At 36.6% G+C, this 22,778-nt stretch overlaps 1 protein-coding gene across 3 annotated transcripts in view; it reads right to left on the bottom strand.

The window, feature by feature from the left end:
* Positions 1-22,778, bottom strand: part of PRKG2 (protein kinase cGMP-dependent 2) — a 107,462-nt gene that overhangs the window by 5,599 nt on the left and 79,085 nt on the right. For all 3 annotated transcript variants that reach the window (XM_017659516.3, XM_037007320.2, XM_037007321.2), the window contains 3 exons: positions 12,322-12,485; positions 7,541-7,663; positions 6,510-6,572 (listed from right to left, as the gene is read on the bottom strand). In XM_017659516.3, the coding sequence (XP_017515005.1) occupies positions 6,510-6,572; positions 7,541-7,663; positions 12,322-12,485 (350 nt within the window). The remainder of the gene's footprint in view (positions 1-6,509; positions 6,573-7,540; positions 7,664-12,321; positions 12,486-22,778) is intronic.

The following is a 22,778-nucleotide window of genomic DNA, read 5'->3' as shown; positions in this document are numbered from 1 at the left end:
ACAGTCAGGTCTCACCCCCTCTACTCCATGGGAGTACCTCAATTCTCAGTTTTCCTCTTACTTACCCTATTAATAGCATTTGCCACAGTTCATCAGTCACACTTTTTGAAATATTTTCTTCACTTGGCTTCCAGGACATGCTATTGTCCTGCCTTCCTACTTTCTTGGGTGTTTTCTTTCATTTTCCAATGTTATTCCCATTGGAATTTAGTGTGCTCTAGGGCTCAGTCCTTGGATCTCTTCTTTTGTAATTACTCTCACTTCCTTAGGGAATTTCATTCAGTCTTGTGTCTTTAAATAGCATTTATATAATGATTACTCCCAGATTTCTATTCCCAACCAAGACTTCCCCATTGTTTTACAGGCTAATACTTTCAACTGCTATTTATCATCTCCCAACTGGATATCTAACCTGCATCTATCAATGTATCAAATCCACTTTGAGGTTTCAGATTTTCCCCAACAAACTTGCCTCAATAATTTCAGTTACTCAAACCAAACACCTTGGAGTTATCTTTTCTCTCACACCCTACCTCAGTTCATAAGCAAGTTTTGTCAGTGTTACCATCAAAATGTATATAAATTCAAAATCTGAAGAGTTCTAAACACATTCACTCTACTAGCAGGGGCCAAGCCACAATTATTCCTTGCCTATATTATTATAATAATTTCCTAATGGATTTTTGTCCATGGAAACCACCCAGCAGCAAGTGTGATCATTTAAAACATGCCAGGTCACATCATACCCTTATTCAAAACTCCCCAGTGCTTCCCGTTTCACTCAGTATAAAAGGCAAAGTCATTGCCACATCTTTACTATAATCCATAAAGCCTTTCAAAATCACCCTGCCCACCACCACTCTTACCACTGTCCTACTTTTCTCTTTCTCCATCCCTTGATCAGTCATCTCCTTGCCATTCTTACAACAAGCTAGGGATGCACTCTAAGACCTTGGCACTCAAGGCCATCTGGCTGAATTCTGGCCCCAGATTTCCACATGGTTTATTCCCTCAACATCTTTAGGTCTTTTCTCCAGGTCATCTGCTTAGTGAGGCCTTCTTTGGCCATCCAATCTAATATTGCACCCACTAACCCCCACATACTTCCCATCTTACTTTCCTGCCTCATTGTTTCTCCTTAGCACTGACTATCTAATGTATAGAACCTCTTGTATCACAGAACCTCTTACTATCACATCTTATAACATCACACTGCCATGGCAGTGATGCTCCTACTAATACGTATTTAAAAAGCTCCAAGATACAAACGTATTTTATAGTAATTGGTAATGGAATTAAGCTGAGGGCCAGATGAAATTCTTTCATGTATTGCTTCTTACATCATTGATCTAAAAGGACTGATCAGTTCTTTAGGATGCATGTCAGGCTTGGTGGGCTGGAAATGCAACTCCAGAAGTGAGAAGATCTTGCTTCTCTCAGACATAAACAATGTAGTCTGTCTCTCAGGATCTTACAAAGAATATGAAATAACACTGTTCTATATCCACTGACTTTCTCTATGGGGAAACTGAGGTCTGGTCAGCCAAACAACAAGAGTTTATATGAAGTCAATTTGTTCCCAGGCACTGAAAAATAAAAGATGCTGCCTTTATGATATTTGTATTTGTATGGGAGATGACAAACAAAAAAACAAGTAAATAATACAAAAACTTAAATTAATTTCAGATACTAGTAAGTACTAGGAAGATAAAAGAGAATGAAGTGATAGATGATGGCTGGGATAGGGATGGGTTGGGTGGGGTTGCTTTTAGCTGGGGTGGTATTTAAAGAAATATTATTTACAAAATAGAGAACTCAGAAATAAACCCACAATATATAGTTAATTAATATATGACAAAGGAGTCATGAAAATACAATGGGGAAAAGACAATCTTATCTATAAATGGTGTTGGGAAAACTGGACAGCTACATGCAAGAGAATGAAACTGGATTACTGTCTAACTCCATACACAAAAGTAAACTCAAAATGGATTACAGACCTAAATATAAGACACGAAACCATAAAATTCTTAGAAGAAAACGTAGGCAAAAACCTCTTAAATATGAGCATGAATAATTTTTTTCTGGGCCTGTCTCCCTGGGCAAGGGAAACAAAAGCAAAAATAAACAAATGGGACTACATCAAACTAAAAATCTTCAGTACAGCAAAGAAGACCATCAACCGAACAAAAAGGCCTATAGTATGGGAGAATATATTTGTAAATAATATATCTGATACAGGGTTAACATCCAAAATATATGAAGAACTCATATGTCTCAACAGCAAAAAAAAAAAACCCTATTAAAAAATGTGCAGAGAACCTAAATAGAAATTTTTCCAAAGAAGACATACAATGGCCAACAGGCACATGAATAGATGCTTTACATTGCTAATCATCAGGAAATACAAATGAAAACCACAGTGAGATAACACTTGACACCAGTCAGAATGGCCACTATCCTAAAGACAAGAAATAACAAGTCTTGATGAGGATGTGGAGAAAAGGGAGCCTTCCTACACTATTGGTGGGAATGTCAAATGGTGCAGCCACTGTGGAAAGCAGTGTGGAGGATCCTCAAAAACTAATAATAGAAATACCATACAACCCAGTATGTAAATTCTAAGAATTCACCCAAAGAAAACAAAATCTCTGATTCACAAATATATTTGCACTATGTTTATGCCCCATTATTTACAATAGCCAACATATGTAAGCAACCAAATTGTCTATCGACAGGTGAATGGATTAAGAAGATGTGGTACAAACACACATGGAATATTATTCAGCCACACAAACAAAAAGAAATCCTGCCATTTGTAACAACATGGATGGACCTAGAGGGTATTGTGCTAAGTGAAATAAGCCAGTCAGAGAAAGACAAATACCATACAATTTCACTAAAAACAAAAACAAAACAAAATTAACAAAACAGCAGTGGACTCAGAGACGCTAAGAAGTGATGGTGGTTACCACATGGGAGGGGTCGGGGTCCGTGAATGAAGTGGGTGAAGGGGATAAAGAGGCACAAAATCTCAATTGTAATAAAAATTAGTCATGGGGATGAAAGTAGAGAATATAGTCAATAGTTCTATAACATCTTTCTATGTTGACAGATAGTAACTACACAAGTTGGGGTTAAGATTCAATGGAAATAAAAAGAGAAAGAAATAATATTTGAATTAAGGTCAGAATGAAGAGAAAGGGAAAGCCATGGAAAGATCTGTGGCAAGGGACTTCTAAATGACAGGAAATGACAGGACTGAACTGAAGTGTGGTGAATAGAGGAGAAACTAGAAACAAGATGTCTAAGAACTGTCTAGAAGCCAGACCATGTAAGTCTTTGTAGAACACAGTCAGGAATCAAGATTTTATGAACAGTGGGAAGCCATTTGAAAGTTCTAAGAAAATGCTGCAACGTAGATAAGTTTTCAAAGGATAATTTTGGCTGCTATGTGGAGAATGACCACCAGGGGCTGTGACGGGGCAGGACAGTGGTGGGAGGTGGAAGGCAGAATGAAGGGTGGTTGATTTTAGGAGGTGGTCACATTCCTCTGTCTGGCGGCCATATAGCAAAAGTTACCCTCCTCCACATTTTTCAATCCCTTCTCATCCCTGGAGTTGCTTTTGGTTCAGTCCTTGACTGGATGTACCATTCCAAATCTAAGCTTAGCAAGAGAAAAAGTACTAAAACCAGAGGGTGTGCATTCCATTTCAGATGCCATGCTTAACCAAAGTGCCATTTTGGAATATGCTGCTAAGAGTAATCAAAGAGTGAGAGTCAGACAGCAGCCCCAGCTTCCCTGACCCTTGCTACAAAACCACCAATGTGCCCTCCTTGATCTACCCATCCTCTTCCTTGCATAGGCCGAGGCTCTATTTTTAGGGATTTCTAGGCACACAGTTTTGTGGATTCTTTACTTTTACTACCAAATACTGCCATAATACCTTTTATCAGATTTTACAATGGTCTCTCCCCAGAAGTTGCTCCATAAATATTAATAAAAATCATTACTGTTACTCTCCTAAATCAAAAAGCCTATGCATTTCTTGCTGAGTACTTGTTATAATTAGACTTATGACAATATTTACATAACCTGAGTGGCTATTCACTTAACACTTGGCCTTTTGACACTAACCACATTTTAAGTAGTGCAAGTACTGGCAGGCGCTCGTGTGTGAAAAATATTCACCAAAGAAATGTTAGCAGCAATGATACACAAATTGCTTCTTCATTTTTAGAAGACTTGTAGGCACTACTCTTAAAAGTAATTTTAGAAACTAAAAATATTAAAGGTAACATTAAGACACTTGAAACAAATTATTCCTCTACCTAGCAGGAAAAGTTTAATTGTATTCTACAAATATATCATCCCTCTTTTCAGATAGGTGTTGGGAGACATGACTGTCTAGTTTACAAGTTAGCTCATACATGGTGGAGGGGGTAACTCTAATTATTTTTAGGAAAGATGATTTAACCCAAAATGGACAAATATATAACAATATACCATGTTTGACTATATGGTTTTTAAATACAAAATTAAAGTGAATAGTTCTATAAGAAAAAAATTCTGATGTTTTACTTTAGAAAAGAGTGGAGAAATCTGATAGTCAATTTTAGAAAGATTTTTTTTTTTTAATTCCAAGAATATACTGGGTAGAGGAACTACATGCCTGGAGATGCATGGAATGTTTTTAGAACACTCCTATTTGAAGGCATAGATCTATTTTTCAGGTCCCCCTGCCCCAGCTTTGTATCTTAAAAAGCACTATGAAGATACGATAAAATAATATTTTTGAGCTCCCTGGGTTTGCTGGAAGGCACTGTGTATGTACCCTATAAGCTGTACTTTGACTCTACAGTTACATGGCAAAGAATATCCTGCCTGGTAAGAATTGTGGGCAAATTAATCCCTACGGGGAAGGAAATTCAAAAGTCTTCATTACCTTGCTGAGGTGAGACAATCTTTTAGCATCAGTTTGCAGGGGCATCCAATCACACCCTGACAGCTACATTTAAATGAGCCTCAGTTAAATAAGAAGTAAAAGATAAAACTGGAATCTCTTAACCCAACTACCCTAGAGTAAAACATGCAGATGTCTCTCTAATGAGAGGAAGGAGGAAAATATATTAGGAGAATGATTTTAATTGACGGGACACTTGTTTGTTCAGTGTGCCTGGTATGTTATGTGTGATTTTTATAATGAGAAAAGAAATTGTGATAACAGTATGTAGGAAGAATCACAAATTGGATCTAAGACAAATAATGAACTTTACCCTGAAGGCAAGACAAAGGATGACAAAGAAAAATAAAATACTATAAACATTTTGATGTCTATAAAATCCACAGATGTGTCAGTGTCTCTATGTATCTCTCCCCAACCCCACTCCATTCCTAATATACCCTTAAGGCAGAGTTCTCTATCAATTTACAGTGTTGGGAATATGTGGCTTAACTTGAAGTTCATGCATAGACAAGGCAGGACTGGCAGCTTGGGGATTTTGTTTTGAAGCTGCACCACAATTGTTAAGAAAAATGAATACTGTTTCTGTTCAGCAGCATCTCTCCCTCTATTTTCAAACTGTGTTGTGTGCCCCTAACTCTTCAGTAAAACTGTGGAGAGGTGTTTTCATTTCTGAGTAAACACATCAGTGTGTTCATAGGTTTTCCATAATGAAATTCTCAAATTTACTTTTTGCATTAGCAATGGTATTATCAATAGGTGGTATTTTATATCTGTAATTCATGAGAAAAATTAAAACATCTTGAGGATTGAAGGTTTTTAGCTAGGTATTAATTTTTATAAAAATCTCAAAGGCTTGAACTTCCATCTACCTATACAACCAACTCAGGGGATATATTATGGAAGTTATTGATGGTTCTGAAGGCCAGCTTTGGAAATTTATAGAACGGAAAAGATGTATGTTAGGTTACTATATAAGAATAAAACATTGAGGTTTTGTGGAAATCAATATACTTTACCAAAAGTAAAATACAACATGAAGCTTCAGAATTTGAGGACTAGTCAAAGGAAAGTTATATTTAAATTAAATATTAATATTAATTAATACTGAAATATAATACTATCTCAGTTGATTTAGTGGACCCAGTCTCTTGAATATTGACAGCAATAATTATATCCTACTTTAATTGCAAATCAAACATCAAAATTAGAACTTAATTTCTCTATAGAATCCAAGTTGATATTGAAAAATAATAAAAATAGCAGTGGATAAAAAGCTAAGTTGCTATAACTTGAAAATGTGATTTTGTAACCTGTTTTATAACTTCATCTGTTCTTGATAATGAATTTCAAACATAAGAAAAATCACTCTGAGATAGATTACTGTAACTGCATCTAGTAAGACACAAATTAAAAACAAAATACAAAAAAGTAAAAATTGAGCATCTGTAAAGGGACCCTTGTGGCCTAATGTGAGAAGCTTCAAGATTACCACATTTTTCTATAAACATGTGCTTTCTTTCTGAGCAAAGAAGTAACATGTACCTGTGCTTCTTAATGTCATTGATTCCATTCTTCAGATTTCCCAGTCTTTCTGTTGGATTTTGCCTAAAAAGAAATTTTTTTAAAAAGCAGTTTAAAATAATTATGCTTAGTGAATTTTAAATAAAACAACATTTTTCTTTCTTTTCTCATTAATTCATTTATTCGTCAGTATTCATAGACCAGGCATCTGCGTATAGGGAGATGAAAAACACATGTCCCTCTCTGGGGGAGCCACAGTCAAATTAGAGTTATTTTATATATATTCTATATGTACATAAAATAACTATAGTTGTATACAGATATATAGATACATCCTGGTGCTTCTAATGAGCTATGAATAAATGCTGAAAAGAACAGGAGGGTGCTATCTTACCAACTCTGCTGAGAAAGCCAAGGAAAGTTTTAGAGAATCATTTACATCTGAGCTGGAATTTTAGAAACATGAAGAAATTTCTTTTAGCAACCCACAGCTAGGTTTCATGTTCTAAATTTACTAAATGTTAATGCTTTAAGAAAAAGTTCAAATGTGCAAAAAACAGTGAAAAAGTGATGTTTAACAAAAATTCTAGAAGTCTTCTGTTCTCCAATAAATTATTTTATTGGTAAATAGAAATCTGGAGTAATTTAAAACAAGGCCAGAAGAGTATTTTTTTTAGAGGGCATATAGTAGCACTTTATCATTACCACTGATATTTTCTCTCAAAATAACAAGACTTTAAATTAATTACTACTTTACTAAGCTAAAGTTTGTGGATCTATTTTGCTCTATAACAAAGATGATTCCCAAAGATAACCTGAAATATTTGGATCTCTTTTAAATTTTAAGTAGATACTGTGATTCTGTAACATGAAGTAAACTCAAATTCCTAGCATAGACTACAGAACAGAAAATAATTTTCCTTAAATGTAATTTAGCTACATAGAATAGTACAAAAAGTAAACAGATACCTAATTTTAAAAAGTCTGAAACCACAAATGAGAAGCCTTCATATTTTCCCCAAGAACAAGAGGATTTTAATTGTCATTCTCACCTGCAAAGCCTCCGAATCAAATCCTCAGGCCGTCTTGTTATCTTTCTAGGAAAATCCATTTTTTCAATTCCTTTGAGAATCAAATTGTAGGTCATCATTTGGTCAATCCCAGAAAAGGGTGGGCTAGAGAAAAGCCAAAATAGGACATGACAACCAGTGCCTGAGACATATTTACAACTGTTCCTTTCTTTTTTTTTCTCACTCCCTCCTTCCAATTAATTGTTTTATAACAAATTTGGATATATGCTAGAAAATAATCTCATTAATTTCATATCACTTAACAAATCACACACATGTACAAGTAATTTGTCAGGTGGTGATAATCACTAAAAAGAAATGGACAGAGTGACAGAGAGAGGTGTGAATTTTTTAGACACAGTGGGTAGGAAAAGCTTATCCTGTAAATTGACAATGGAATAACAGGAATGAGAGAGAGCATTGGAATGGGAAAAGGGTCACACCATTGTAAAATCTACTTAGCCTGTGAAAAAGGCCCCATTTATTATTTAACTTAATCTATATGCTGTTCTTCCTCTTCTTCCAGCCCCTTAGGTTAAGTAGACCCCTGGAGTGTAAATGAACCTACATGGGTAAAGAATACTGAGATCCAGATCAACACAGTTAACCTAAATAACCCTATTCTCAAGAAAAAACTTCAAAGGAATTATGAATCACTTGGATACATCATGCCTTATGCTGACCCCTACCCAGAAGGCCCCAAGCCCTAAACCCTTAAGTGCACCTCCTCTCTGAGGTTGCCTTCACTCCCATCAGTGTGTGTGCTGTCTTATCAAATAAATGTTCTTATTGCATAAGCCTATTGCACTTTGTCTCTGAACTCTTTTTCATGATAAAAACAAGAATTCTCTGACCTTCACCTCTGGTGGAAAGTGGCAAGTGGCTTTGTCACTTCGCTATTTCATTCCGCTTTCTATCTTAAAACAATCCTTTTTTCTCTACCTGTTTTATTTCACACCAGTAGGGAGGTGGAAATTCTCAGAACATAAATTCAATCCATCAAGTGCCCATGGCTCCCCCAAATTCTGGGGTGGTTGGGATATAATTCCCACATCATGCAAATTCAAGTGTACACTGGACTCCAGGTGACTCTGGCTTTAGGAGCTGGCAAGGGAGTTGCTCCTCACTGAGCAGGAGTTCAAGGAACTTCCCTTTTCTCTCTCTGCCCTTCCTTGTACTCTATTGCTTATATGGCTGCTGTCATTCACTTCTGCTTTCACTTGAATGAATTCCTTCCCTGAGGGCACTTGTTCAACCTGATTGAGAGTTCTTTTCTGATTAATCAGAGTCAAAAGCCCTCCCTCCCCATCCAGGTTGAGGTTTTGTCTAGTGCCTGGGGAGAGACCTACGCAGATGCAGCCGCCAGTGACAGTGTGAATGAGGAGGACTGAATGAGCCACATTGTTTTAAGAAAGGGTTCCAAGACAGCAAGTACAAAGACCGTGAGTGGGGAGCGGGCATGGGTTGTTTTTGGAATAGGGAGGAGGGCAGTGTTGCTGGTGGAATCAGTAAACAAGCAGCAGAGGGGTATAAGAGAGGAGGTGACCTCACATAGAGCTAGCCGGCTATGGTAAGGGCCTGGGGAACTGTACTGAGCCAGAGGCTGTAACTTACAGTGGCCAGAGTAGGCTTATTTTCACAGTGGGATGAATGAGCTGTGGTGGTGCTACTGGTGAGGGAAAGAGGGTCTGGTAGCCCAGACTAGGCTGGTGGTGGAGAAGGTGGTCAGATGTGGTTGGATTCTAGATCTGTTTAGGCAGGAAAGCCAATGGGATTTGCTAATGGGGTGAATGCAGTGTGCAGGAGAAAGAAAGGATTTGAGAATAATGGTAATGTGTTTTGACCTATAAAATGAAGCTATCTTTACTAAGAGTAGAAAGTTTAGGGTGGGGATCAGAGTAGGGATGCAGGGTGGTAGAGCAAATTATGATGAAGAGAATCAAGATTTATGGTTTGAACATCCACACAGAGTTGAATTTGTAAGTCTGGCATTCAGGAAAATGTTAGGGCTCCAGGTCTGCTTCCGGGGAGTCACCTGACAGTATTCACCCATGACCCTTGATGATGTCACACAAGCAGTGAATAGACAGGGAAGAGGTCAAGGACTGAGGTGGCCCAGTGTGGAACAGCCAGGATGATGAAAAGGGTCTGGCAGTGAGACTGAGAGGGAGTCACCACTGCAGGAAAAGAAATGAGAGAAAGGAAAGTCCTGGAAGCCACCTGAAGAGACTATTTCAAGGATAAATTGCTAAGGTGAGTAAGAAAGCATTGGGAATTGACCATTGAATTTGGATAACATTTAACACATATACTTCACTTTTAAAAACACTTTAATATCTATTTCCTTGTGTCATTTTATTTTGTAATTTTAATTTTGAAAATTAAAGATGACTTTCATGAAATACTCTGCTGTATCTTTGTCATGTTTGAGAGCTCTTGATACTGAGAGTTCCCACCCTTGGTAAACTTGAAACCAGGTTGCTGTAACAATTTTTCAATAATCTATGTTTCACTTGTAAAGAAAATGAGATAGCAAACAAGAACATTAATATTTTCAGCTTATATATTTATAACTATGTCGTGTTTTGTTTTGTTTTTGTTTTTTAGTTCTTTCCTCATTTTCATGTACTTACTCTCTACAGTTCAGAGCATTTAAAATTAACTTTTCTCATGATTACCCTGAAAACTTTCACAAAAACAATTTCTCAACTTCTTTATGATATCTCAAGGCTAGTAGGGCAACTCCAAGTTTTTGGTTTCCCCACCCCTTTTCTAATTGCTTCACTTCACTTCCCTTATCCTTATAGCAATTTATTCCACTGATGAAGACTGTGATGCAAATTCTCTAGTTACCTATAGGAACCTTCATACATCTCTCAAAAATGCATCTGACAAATTTCCCAGGGTTGAGGAAACAAATTCATAAAATAGAATTCCTTATGTCCCAAGACTTGAAGCAACTTTCTCTCTGAATGATTGGAAATTTTTCCCTTTTTTCCTTTAAAATCTTAAGCAATGAACATTTGAAAATGATTACAGATAATGTAAAATTATCTTTCATATCCATCTGCTCAATGCATGTGGACAAGGAAGTAGCCAGCATTGTAATTTGTAATTCAAGAAACATCCTACAAAACTCTTTTTGTAATAAATGTGCTGAGACCTGAATTCACATCACTGGGCTCCTTCCACTATCTCTTATACCATTCCATATGTAAATCCTCCCTGAGATTAAGACTGAGAAGTCTTAATTTGTAAGACTGGTTATAAAGGTTTATGAGGATGGATATATCAGTTAATGAGAAATGGAGGTAGAAAACTGGAAATCACATTGATCTTCATCTTGTGTGTGTAAGCATGAAATATATTAAAATCACATATGTATAAGGTGAACATGTATAACAGAAAGTATGTCACATTCCAAGTCAGAAGTCTAGGATCAAATCCCTGACCTTAGGCAGGCAGCCCTCTAATCCAGTTTTCAGATCTATAGAATTTAAATTAATGAATCATAATAAAAATTTAAATCATAAAATAGCAACAAAAATTCCTGCTTTCACTTCTACACAAGGTTGTGAAAACTAAACTAGATAATACAATTATAAGGGCTTTGTAACCTGTAAAGTGCTTTACAAATGTGAGGTAATACTATATATAGCCTACATGTGTGTATATGTGTGTGTACTTACAAATGTGTGTGTGCACACGCATGTTGAATATCTGGGGTCTTGGATTCATTAATATGGCCCTTTAATCTCTTCAGGAATGACAATTCTATTTTAACTGCTAAAACTCCTGCTGTGCTTTGTCTCTCTGTTCATTAGCACCTCCAGAAGGCAGTTGACAAAGGAATTAAAATTTAAATCCAGCAGTGTTGCTTTCTCTTAGCATAACTGGCCGATAATTTATTGGGAAGATGGAACAACATGGTTAAATTTAGTTTAATTTATCAATGGGTTTAACTGAACTGTGAATGCTATTTCCTCAATTATAAAGAAAATATATGAGGAAATAATAACAGCCCACAACTTAAATTCCTTTTTGTTAGGCTGAAGGAAGGAAAAACAAGGACATGCAAACAGAACAGAGAAATACCATAAAAGGAGAACAGACCAGACCCCAAGGTCCGTGCCTTATATGGAAAGGGGACAGCTCTTCCTGAATTCCATCCTTCTGATGTGCCAACTAAGACCCGGATGTTAGCCTCCTCCTTCTTGGAAGGAAAAAAAGTTTCTAGTTGTCTATTATGTCACCTTTAGCCAATCATACCTCTCCACACCCCCTAGGATAGCTTGCCCACTCCTCCCCCTCCTAATCCCTTATAAGCCCCCACCTCCCTGACAGGGCGTGACTTCCCCAGCCTCCATTTACGTAGACTGGTGAACCTCGCCCGGGAATTGCGCTCAAATAAACTGCCTGGCACTTTGTTGCCTCTCGGCACCTGCTTATTTTGGCTAGAATTTATCTTATGCTTTTCTTCTTCTTAGATGGATTACCAAAACCTTCTCACAGTTAAAATGTCACTTATAAGAACAGGCCATACCATACTAGGGAAACCATAGCAATTCCCTTACCTGAATCTTTTCTCCACACTATAAACTAGAAAGCCTGCTACATGTGACATAATGTAAAGAAGAAAAGGCATCACACTTAATCAAAAACATTTCCAAAATCTTAATCTCTTAAATTACATACTTTTTATCATTAGTAAATTATTTCTGTACTTCTTTCAAGAAGAGGCTGAGTGCATTGAAGATACTTACTTGCCAGTTAGAAGCTCATACACTAGAATTCCCAGGGACCAAAAATCCACACTGAAGTCATGTCCTTTGTTGAGAATGACTTCAGGAGCTACATACTCTGGAGTTCCACAGAATGTCCATGTTTTCTGTCCTGATCCTATTTTCTTAGCAAATCCAAAATCAACCTGGAAAAGAATGTCAAAGAAATTTTCAGAGACCATAAAACTCATGTTCTTCTTTAAGTCTCCCTCTTATTTCACCAATCTTCTTTCTCCACCTTCATACCCACCTTCCACACACACACCCCTGACCCTTTCATTTATTTTTTTGCAGGGCCAGGTACAAATATATTTACATGGGAGAAGGTTTCATGCACACACCTCTATACCCACGACCCTTACAGGACAAGAGGAAAGGTTTTAGCAAGGAGAGACCTTAACAACAAATGTGAAGCTCAGGGCGAGCAGACACATGCTTTTCAAATCAGTTGTGGTGTTCACTGGCAAGAGGACAGAACGGGAGAGTGATGAACCTTTGTGCACTTTATGATCCATCATAAAAGGAAAAATAATAGCAGAATTGAGAGTTTGGGAAAATGGCTACTGTTGAGAAGAAGAGGGACTGTTGTTGAGAAGAGGGGCTTAAAATTCTGAACAGTGTTTAAAAACCAGTGAGTACAATGTCTGCACTCTCCAAAAGAAAAGGCCAGGATCATTCCATCTCAACTTCAGCTGGACTCTGTACATTTTCAGTCCCTTTCAGGGAGGCAGCTGGTGGATAGCACTCATTAATTTATTTATTCTGAAAAAATACAGCCAGCATCCATGATAGGCCAGGCTCTGTGGGAGGCTTACAGTCACAGAGTTCACCAGGAGAAGCTAGAGTGTTGGGAATACTTACATGTGTGATTAATTACTTCATGTGATACATAGTATGGTAGACCATGCAAAGCATAAACTCAGAGGACCAAAGAAAATATATTTCTGGAACACTGGGGAGAAGATGGGTGGGGAAGATGTCATTAGGAGGTGACATCTGAGCTTGGCCTGACTGAGGATCAAGAGCTCTCCCAAGTTAAGGAATCAGTACTACCCACATCTGTCTCCCTAGAATGGGTCCCTCCACTGTTCTGAGGCTTTATGCAATGAACTCCGTGCACAGAATAGAAATAGGACAGAAGGCTGGAGCAATAGAAGACCCACTCATGAATGGAGGCAGTGTATGTGACTGAAATCCTACTCTATAAAACAAACAGTTGGTTTCCTTCCACAGGGGTTACTTAGCACATACTTTTCATCTCCAACACATACAGATATTATTTTACTAAAACCACCCTCTACCTCCCTCAAGTAAACAGACACATGAATTACGCCTGGGCTTCAATATGCACATTTTAATAGCTTCCTTATGCACACACCTCTATCTCAGTAATATGGAATAACCTTAGCTAAAAACTAAATAAATAAGGTTAACATATCAAAATAGGTCCTCACAAAAAAAAAAACAACTATGTCAGTGAGTTATAAAATTCAGCCCTCATATATTTATTCAAACACTGATATTTAAAAATCTTTGTTTTACCTTAAATAAATCTTTTAGAAATTTACCTTTCTTTTGCTAATTCTTTTTAGTACTTATCACACAACAACAAGGATTTCCTTATTAGAAAAAGGGAATTAACCAACCTAATTTGAAGTGAGCTTTTATTGTTTTATCTATACAGAATGACTCACAAAGATTCTATCTAAGAGATGGCTGGGGATATTATGAAATTAAATTTGTAACCAGCTGAGATCATATCTACTTATTCCTCAGAGAAAGAACTAATATGAAAATTCTAGCTAATTTTGTGAAGACTGAAATTTAAGAGATAAGAAAGTAATGTTTATAATTGTATCGGTATGCATACATATATGGAAACATTATATTTTATTATATTTTGTTGTTTTAAAACAGCCTTCCAACTCATTCTTTTTCATTGCATTTAAGTTTTCCTTTTAAGGTCAACTGGAAGTTCAGCATATATTTAGGAGTTTTTCTAGCTCTGTAAGTGGTAAATGTTAATTTGAATAGCTAGTTTTGGTTTTATAATATTTGTATATTGCCCAAAGAGATAGCAATACTTATATTACGATTTTAAGATTTATAAAACTTACCACCCCATCTCTTTCTATCTTATCAACATTAGTCTAATCCATTAGTCAGAGGAAATTGACACTCAGACCTATACAAAGTCATGTGCCTTGTATAAAAGGCCCCAGATCTTCTAATGCCACATTCTGTGTATTTTCTATAAAAATCTACATTATGTACACCATGTCATGTGCCACTATGTACAACACCATAGAGCCACAGTCTTTTACTAACCCTATCTCTTCCAGGCAGCAGAAATGTAATGTCCTTCCTTTATTTATTCAATGACTACTTGTTGAACACCAGTAGGTACCAAGCAGCAGGATAGAGACAAAGCCCCAGTCCTCTTGAACCTTACATTCAAGAGTAAGGTGAACAAGCATTAAAATGTAATACAGTACAAAATAATGCCAGATATGAAGAAATATACAGCAGAGTTAGGTGCACAGATCAACATGAACTGCAGTTTGAGTAGGGTGATCAGGAGAAGTCTCTCTGAGGAGACAGTGTTTAAGCATATTTAAGCAAAATCTGAGTGAAATAAGAAAGCAAGCTCTGTAAAAACCTGAGCAAGAATGATTCTGACAGAGGAAGAGCTAGAGTGGAGTTCCCTAGCCCTGGGGAACGTGCGTGGTAGATTAAGGACCAGCAGTGGTCGGTGTGTCTGGGCCATAGTGTGTGGGAGGAAGAGGGGCAGGAAGTGAGGGCAGATTATGTAGTGGTCTCGTAAACCACCACAGGTTCAGATTTTTCTTTTCAAAGAGGCCATTGGATGATAAAGAGAAGGGGTATGCATGGGCTGGCTAATGTTTTAAAGGGCTCATTTTAGAAGACAAGAAAACAGACTGCCCCCCACCCTTTGTAAATTCTGCTAGCAAAACTGAGCTTTCAAGAAGAATCTCTGGAGAAACTGCACTGGTTTTCCGTGGCCTCTGTCAAGCTCCCGTTATTAAAGATGGCTTACTCTATGCTGAAAGTTTAAAAACATTGTCTCCAAAAATTTTAATGAACCAGAAGGTTTAAAGATGCTTTTAAGTCTGCCGCGATGATTGCAACGTTTGGAAAGAGAGAAAATTAGCATTGTGGTTGCTGGAGCGGATGTCCAGTAAGTATTAGCCTCTTCCCAGGAGTATCTCCCTGGGTCAGTAAATTTGTCAGATATGTGTTCCCTTGGTCACATAAAAAACACATACAAAATGACCAGTCTAATTAAGCCAAATGACTCATGGAGACATAACATTGCAAAAATATATATTTCTGTGGCATTTTTAGGGCACTTAACTTGCTCAAGTCTAGACAAGGGTAAAATGGAATCTGTTTACTGTTTGCATTAACCCAGTGATGACTTCACGTCCTTGTAATACTAACATCCATCCACTAACCAGGCTAACAGTGGATGGCTTCCACTGGATGGAAGTAAGAGTGAGAGGCTAAGGGATAGGATGAATGAGTCTTTCAGATCAACAACCCATTCTTTATGGGGGTGTGGTGACTCACCTAAGGTACTTAGAGTGTTTAGAAGAAAGTAGGAAATTTTCAGGGGAGCTTTGTGTACACGAAAACAAACTGAAAAAATTGCTAGAGGCTCATCTCACATGCCACCACCTCTTTGAAGCCTTCCTTGAATTTACAAAACCCATTCCTTTCTCCTGTGAAAGTTCTTTAACTCCTTATATTCCATAATGATATCCCTTATGGCAGCATTGTGTAGTTGTGTGAGAATAAATCTGGCTCTCTGAGGAAAGGTGTTAAAAACATTATTTGTATCCCCTACAGCATTTGTAACCCAGCAGATATTCAATACATGTTTGATGAAAATCTCTGAATGAAGAGATAACCATTAACATCACTTTCAGTGAGATATATATGTATATGAATATGCATATGTATAATCTTCACAACAATGTTGTGAGCTAGAGACTATTATCACAATGTTATAGATGAGACAATTAAAATCTAGGAAGGTCATGGATAATTGAGGTGAGATTTGAACCAGATTCCAAAAGGAACCCTTTCCAATGAGGTCAACTGGTGAAGGAGGAGATTTTTAGGGGAAAAGAAGGAACATTATGTGCAGCACATTGGTGGGAAAAGTTAATTGTCAATAAGTATGGCTAATAATGATCTGTCAAAAAGAATGTAGTTGAAGTTGATGATTACTTTTATCATTCAAGTTAGGAAATACTTGATACATGTAAACTAATGAGACATATATTCAAATTACAAAGCATGAGAATAAAAATAAAACCCAGCACCCATTTAATAATTATAAGAGAACCAATGTGGAAGCCTTATGAGCTCCTCCCTAGTGTCCTCCTGCCCACTGCCCAGAGGTCATCATTTACTCTGACTTTTGTGTTTATCATTGTCTTGCATTCATTTCTAATTTTATCACTTATCTAATATCCTTAAATAACATATAGTTCTCATTTTTTAAATGTTTAATAAGTCATATCTATTCTTGGGCAAATTGCGTTTTACTTTCACTTAAAATCATGTATGTGAATTTCATCTGTATTGTAGTACATTCATTTTCAATGCTGTACCATATACTGCTGAATTAACATGCCACGAATTTTTTGTCCATTGTGCTGTTGATGGATATTCGTCTTATATCTAATTGCATGCTGTCACAAAAATGCTTCTATTAAAATCATTTTCTATTTAACCCAGTGGACATGAATGAAAAGGTAGAATTGCTAGGTCAAAGATGCGGTATCTTCAACTTTACTACACATTATCAAATGATTTTTCTTAGGGATTATACTCCATCACCATCCCCTTTATCAGTGGCAGTGTGTAAGAGTTCTTGTTATTTTACAGCCTCACCATACTTTAGTGATATCAACTTTTATTTTTTACCATCTGTAAGTATTAAATCATTGTGGTTTCAATTTTCACACCATTAGTAATTAGTTTGAGCTATAACGTTATAATTAGTTCTGGTATCTGAGAGTTTATTCTCACTCTCTTCCTCTTGTTTGCCTTCAGAAATGTCTTGGCTATTCTTGGCCCTTGATTAGTCTATATAAACATTAGAATTGGCTTGCCACACTTCATGAAAAGCTCTTCTGGAATTCCACTGGAAAAGGATCAAATCTGTAGATCATTATGGAGATTACTAGTGTCTTTAGGATGTTGAGTCTTCCTATTTTTAAACCTAGTACATCTTTCTGAGTTAGGGTAATGCTAGCTACTGCAACAAACATATCTAAGAAAATAGAACAGCTTAAGCTCTACCCTAACTTACTTCTTCCTCATATAATGGGTTTTTCTCTAAGCAGCAGGGGGATATCCTCTGAGCAGGGTTTCAGACATGCAGGATCCTTCCACTTTATGGCTCTGCCAACTTCAGTCTGCTGTGCTTGTTGGCCACGAGCTGGAAGGACTGCATAGAGATCAGCTGTGCATCAGCCCAGATCTGATATGGTGCATAGTGTGTTGGCTCACATCTCACCAGCTGGAATTGTGCCATATGGTCACAACTAAACACACTGAGGGCTGGAGTATGTTGTCCAGCTCTTTGCTCAGAAGAAAATTTGTGTAAGTTTCTTAGTAAAACTCTCATACTTTTTTGTTTGATTTATTTTGAGATACATTATAATTTAAATTATATATATCTATATAAATATTATATTTTCATGGTTTTTGTAAATGGCATTTGTATTCCTGTTTAGTATTTTAAAATAGACTGATTTCTTGTAGTATTAATCTTACATACAGCAACCATACTAAACTCTACTTAATTTTAATAATTTGTTGTTACTTCTAGATTTCTATAGGGTTAATCATATCAAATGGGAAAACAGGCTTTGTTGTTTACTTTCCATTCTTTCTTTTAATTTTATGTATTTCTTATTGCACTGAGTAGAACCTTTAGTAAAATATTGAGTATAAGCACTAGCAGTGTTTATAAGAGCACTGTTAAACTGACTTTAAGAGTATACCTCTAATGTCTCATCATGACGGACATACAGCATTTGCTCTAAATTCTTGTTAGGTATCTTTCACTGGGCTAATCAAATGTATTTCTATTCCTACTTTGCTAGGAGATTTTATAACTGAATGTAGAAACATCAAAATTTTCTCTGTATCTATTGATGTGATTATGTTTTTCTTGTTTAATCTATAAAGATAGTGATTTGATTTAATAGAAGTTTTAATGTTAAACTGTGCTTGCAACCTGAGATACATCCAACTTTGTTATGATGTATTGTTGTAATTTATAATTATTGTAGCACTCAGTTTGCTAATATTTGCTCATGATTTTCACACTAAATTCATGAGTGACATTGGGACATTAATTTGCTTTCCTTAGGAGTGTCCTTTGGAGAATCAAACTTAGCTAGCCTGACGGAGTTAGATGGAAATTACCTTTTAGTGTTTTCTGAAAGAATCTGTAAAAGTTCAAGTATAAATCCTTGAAGTAAATTGTCTGGATCTGGTGTGCTATGGACTGAATATGTGTGTTCCTGTACAATTACTAAGTTGAAGCTCTAATCTACAAAATGATATCTGGAGGTGGGGCCTTTGGGAGGTAATTAGGTTGTGAAAGTGATGCCCTTATGAATCAGATTAGTATCCTTATGAAATGAGACACAAGAAAGATGATTTCTCCCTCTCCACGAAGTAAGGATACAGTGAGAAGACAGCTGTCTGCAAACCAAGAAGAGAGCAATCACCAGAACACACATTTATATATAAATACATATACACCATGTATATAAGTACATGCATGTCACATTATAGTACTAGAGCTGCCCAAGTACTTTCTAATCCATATAAATCTCTTCTTTGAGTATAATTATATTCATTCATAATTGCATTTATCTGTACCTCTTCTCTTTTTCTACTGATCAGTATTTCCAGAGTTTGTTAATCTTATTAGCACTTCCAAACATCAACCTTCGGCTCCGTATCCCTTTTATTTTATATTTTATAAATTCATGTTCTTAATTTTACTTTTTCTTCTCTTAGGTTTTGTTTCCCCCTTTTCTTCCTTCTTAAGGTAGATGCTTGGCTCACTAATTTTTAGCCTTTCTTATTTCCTAGTGAAATATTAAAGGCTTTAAATATTACACTTGCTATCATATTAGTTGCAACCCACATATATTGGGATTCTCTGCTGTGCAACTCTGTCTTATGACCTTCATTAAATTAAATTTTTCACTGATCTTTGAGTTATTTTGAAATGTCCTTAAAATTCCAATAAGATATGATATTTATCAGTGGTTTCTCCCTGTTTTTAAAATATTGTTATTGTTTTCTACATTAAATGCTCTGATATCAGTGAACAAAACCTTTATGTTCCTATTTTGGGAGTGGTGAAGAAGTTGCTTCATTGACCTTTCATTCATTCTTACATGCTATGCAATATGCTAAATCCAATAGTAAACACTACAGCATAATTTCTGCCATCATGAGCTATCAGCTTAGAGGGGCAGATAGATCCTAGAGGTGAAGACAACAGTATGGACACTTAATATGTTTCACATAGTGTTTTTCTTATACAATACTCAATATAAGTAAGATTAAGTTGCTCTGTTGCCAAATGAGATGTATTACTCACAGAAGTTAACAGCACAATCATATAGAACAGCAGCTGAGATTTATGAGATTACGACCAAGTTTTCTCCTGAGCAGCTCAAGAAGGCTAGCTACTATATAAATTTTGCTTGGGTTGAGAAAAAGGTGGATTTTTCTTCAAAATCTTTAAGTACTGTCCTACATCTTAGTACTGTCCTTGATTCATTCATGATAATCAGAGAAGGGCTTTCAACCATTATTGCCTTCATCAGTTTTTCCTGGCCATGAACACAGAGGAAGATTCATGAAACTATTGGATGGACAGATGAGAGTGACATGAGAGTCTTTATGGTCCGTCAGTAATATTTGCTAATCCTTTTCCTCCAGTGTGTTTCTTGATGGAGACAGTTCGGATCAGGTGGGACCCAAGTGGGGATAAATCAGGCTGGCCTGTCTCAATCATTATTTGGGGAAGAAGAATAGAATTAAATCTTCATCCCTCACTACAAATGCATCCTCTATTGTTATCACAATAGGACATAGCTCCACAGCCTCTAGAGAAACACTTTTAAAACCCAGACCTTCTCTTAAGTATTTTTTCTAGGCTTTCTCTGGTTATTCTTTGCTGGACAAAAATCACCTTTGCTTACTTGCTGTCCTTACATCTGATCCCTCACAGATATGGTCAAGAAATGATGAAGGAAGGGTAAAAATGCCACTTACCAAATTTGCAGAGAAAGGCCAAGCTCACCCTTCCAAGGAAGTATCATTTTCAAAGACTCGGTGTCTGAGGCCAGATTCCCTGGTGACCTTCACCCAGACGTCCTGCTCCTGCTGTCCCCAGGCAGCCCCTACTGCCTCCACCCCCACTGCAGTCCCCTCAGGAACCCTCAACAGAAGCTGATCTATGAAGCTGCCAGCTGCCAACCTAATTCCTTTTTTGATATCGCCTGAAACTTGCTTAATGGCCCAGTATGTGATCAAATTTTGTTAATGTGTATTCTCCAACTATTGGGAACAAAATTCTATAAGCCCATGACATCAAACTTATTAACTGTATCGTATACATCTTGTAAAGCTTTAGTTATTTTTGGTCTATCACTAAATGTTCTATCAATTTCTCAGAGAAGTGTATTAAAATTTCCTAAATTTTTTCATGTCTCCTTATTAGTTCTGTCAAATTTTCCTTCATAATTTTGAAGCATTTAGTAGGCAGACAAAAAATCAGGGTTTTTATATCATCTTGGTAAAATGAACCTTTCACTGTCAAATGGCAATCCTCTTTGTGACCAGTAATACTTCTTCCCTGATACCAACATAATGAAACGTGCATTTAAATTTGTGGACTATTTCCCAGACAGGTCTTTTTCTATCCTTTTAATTTCAACTTTTTTTGCACCCTCATATTTTAGGATGTTTGTCTCTGGAAAACATTGTACAGCTGATTTTTATTTTTTAAATCTGTTTGACAATCTTTGTTTTTTAACTGGAGAGTTGCCTATTCACATATGTTGTATTTCCTTCTACTCTCAATTTGTGCTTTCTCTGATAGTCTTCAAGGTTTCCAGTGTCTCCTTTGCTGTCTTCTTTTATAATGACTAACATTTTTCTCCTACTTTAATTCTAATCACACTTACTTTCAGATTACATGGTGCTGTTTAGCTGTTTTGCACTTTTTCATTTTTAATACTGTAGAGTAGAATGAAAATTATTTCTTTACAAAATAATTTTAAAATATTTAACAACATGTTTTACCATTTTTCTATGGTCACTCCTCCCTGTGTACCTCAGACCCTTAGTCAGGGAGCATTTTAAAATATTTAACAACATGTTTTACCATTTTTCTATAGTCACTCCTCCCTGTGTACCTCAGAACCTTAGTCAGGGAGCATTTTTCATCTCCCATAAGCACATTCTTTGCATGTAGGTGGTAAACACCCTTCATCTTTGTTTAAAAATGTCTTTATTTCACCTTTCTTGAAAGACGGTTTCCCTGGATTTATAATTCAAGCTTGACAGTTATTTTCTCTCAGTACATTTAAGATATAATTTCACTGCATTCTGGCTTTTCCTGTTGCTATTGAGACATCGCCTCAAAGCCTAATTTTTATTCCTTTCTATGTAAACTCTCTTTTCTTTTAGTTTCTGTTCTTTTGCTATTACAGTGGCCAAAATCCAAGATAGGCCCAATGATCCACTTTTGATATTCAGAGGTGTCCCATCCCAAATAAATCGGGTCTAGCCCTGTGTGGCCAACAGAATGCAATTGAAAATGCTGGTATGTGACATTAAAAAGCATTGTAAGTTTTCCATGGTCTATTAGATGACTCACTCTTAGTCAAGCTAGTCATGAGAGGATATTCAACCTATAAAGAGGCCTGTGTGAGAATGAATTAAGGCCCCCAAATGCCAGCCAGCATCAACTTCCAGTCATATGACTGAGTCACCTTAGATCTGGATGCCCTACTAGTTCAAGCTCTACTTAAGCTTCCAGGTGACTATGGACCCAGCCAACATTTGACTGAAATTTCATGAGAGACCTTAAGTCAGAACCGCCCAGCTGAACCACTCTGCAAATACCTGACCTACAAAAAAATCTTTGGGTTTTTTTTTTTGAGAGTCTGCTCCTTACTTATTTGTTATTCCTCCCTTGTTTATTTATTTATTTTTATTTTGGTATCATTACTCTATACTTACATGAGGAACATTATTTTTACTAGACTCCCCCCATCACCCAGTTCCCCCCACATTCTCCATTGCACCATTGCAGTCATTGTCCATCAGTGCAGTAAGATGTTGTAGAATCACTACTTGTCTTC

The sequence above is a fragment of the Manis javanica genome, chromosome 5 (assembly GCF_040802235.1).
Source record: "Manis javanica isolate MJ-LG chromosome 5, MJ_LKY, whole genome shotgun sequence".
Classification (NCBI taxonomy): Eukaryota; Metazoa; Chordata; class Mammalia; order Pholidota; family Manidae; genus Manis; species Manis javanica.
Note: the sequence above shows the minus strand (reverse complement) of the source record. Positions and strands in the feature narration are given on the sequence as shown.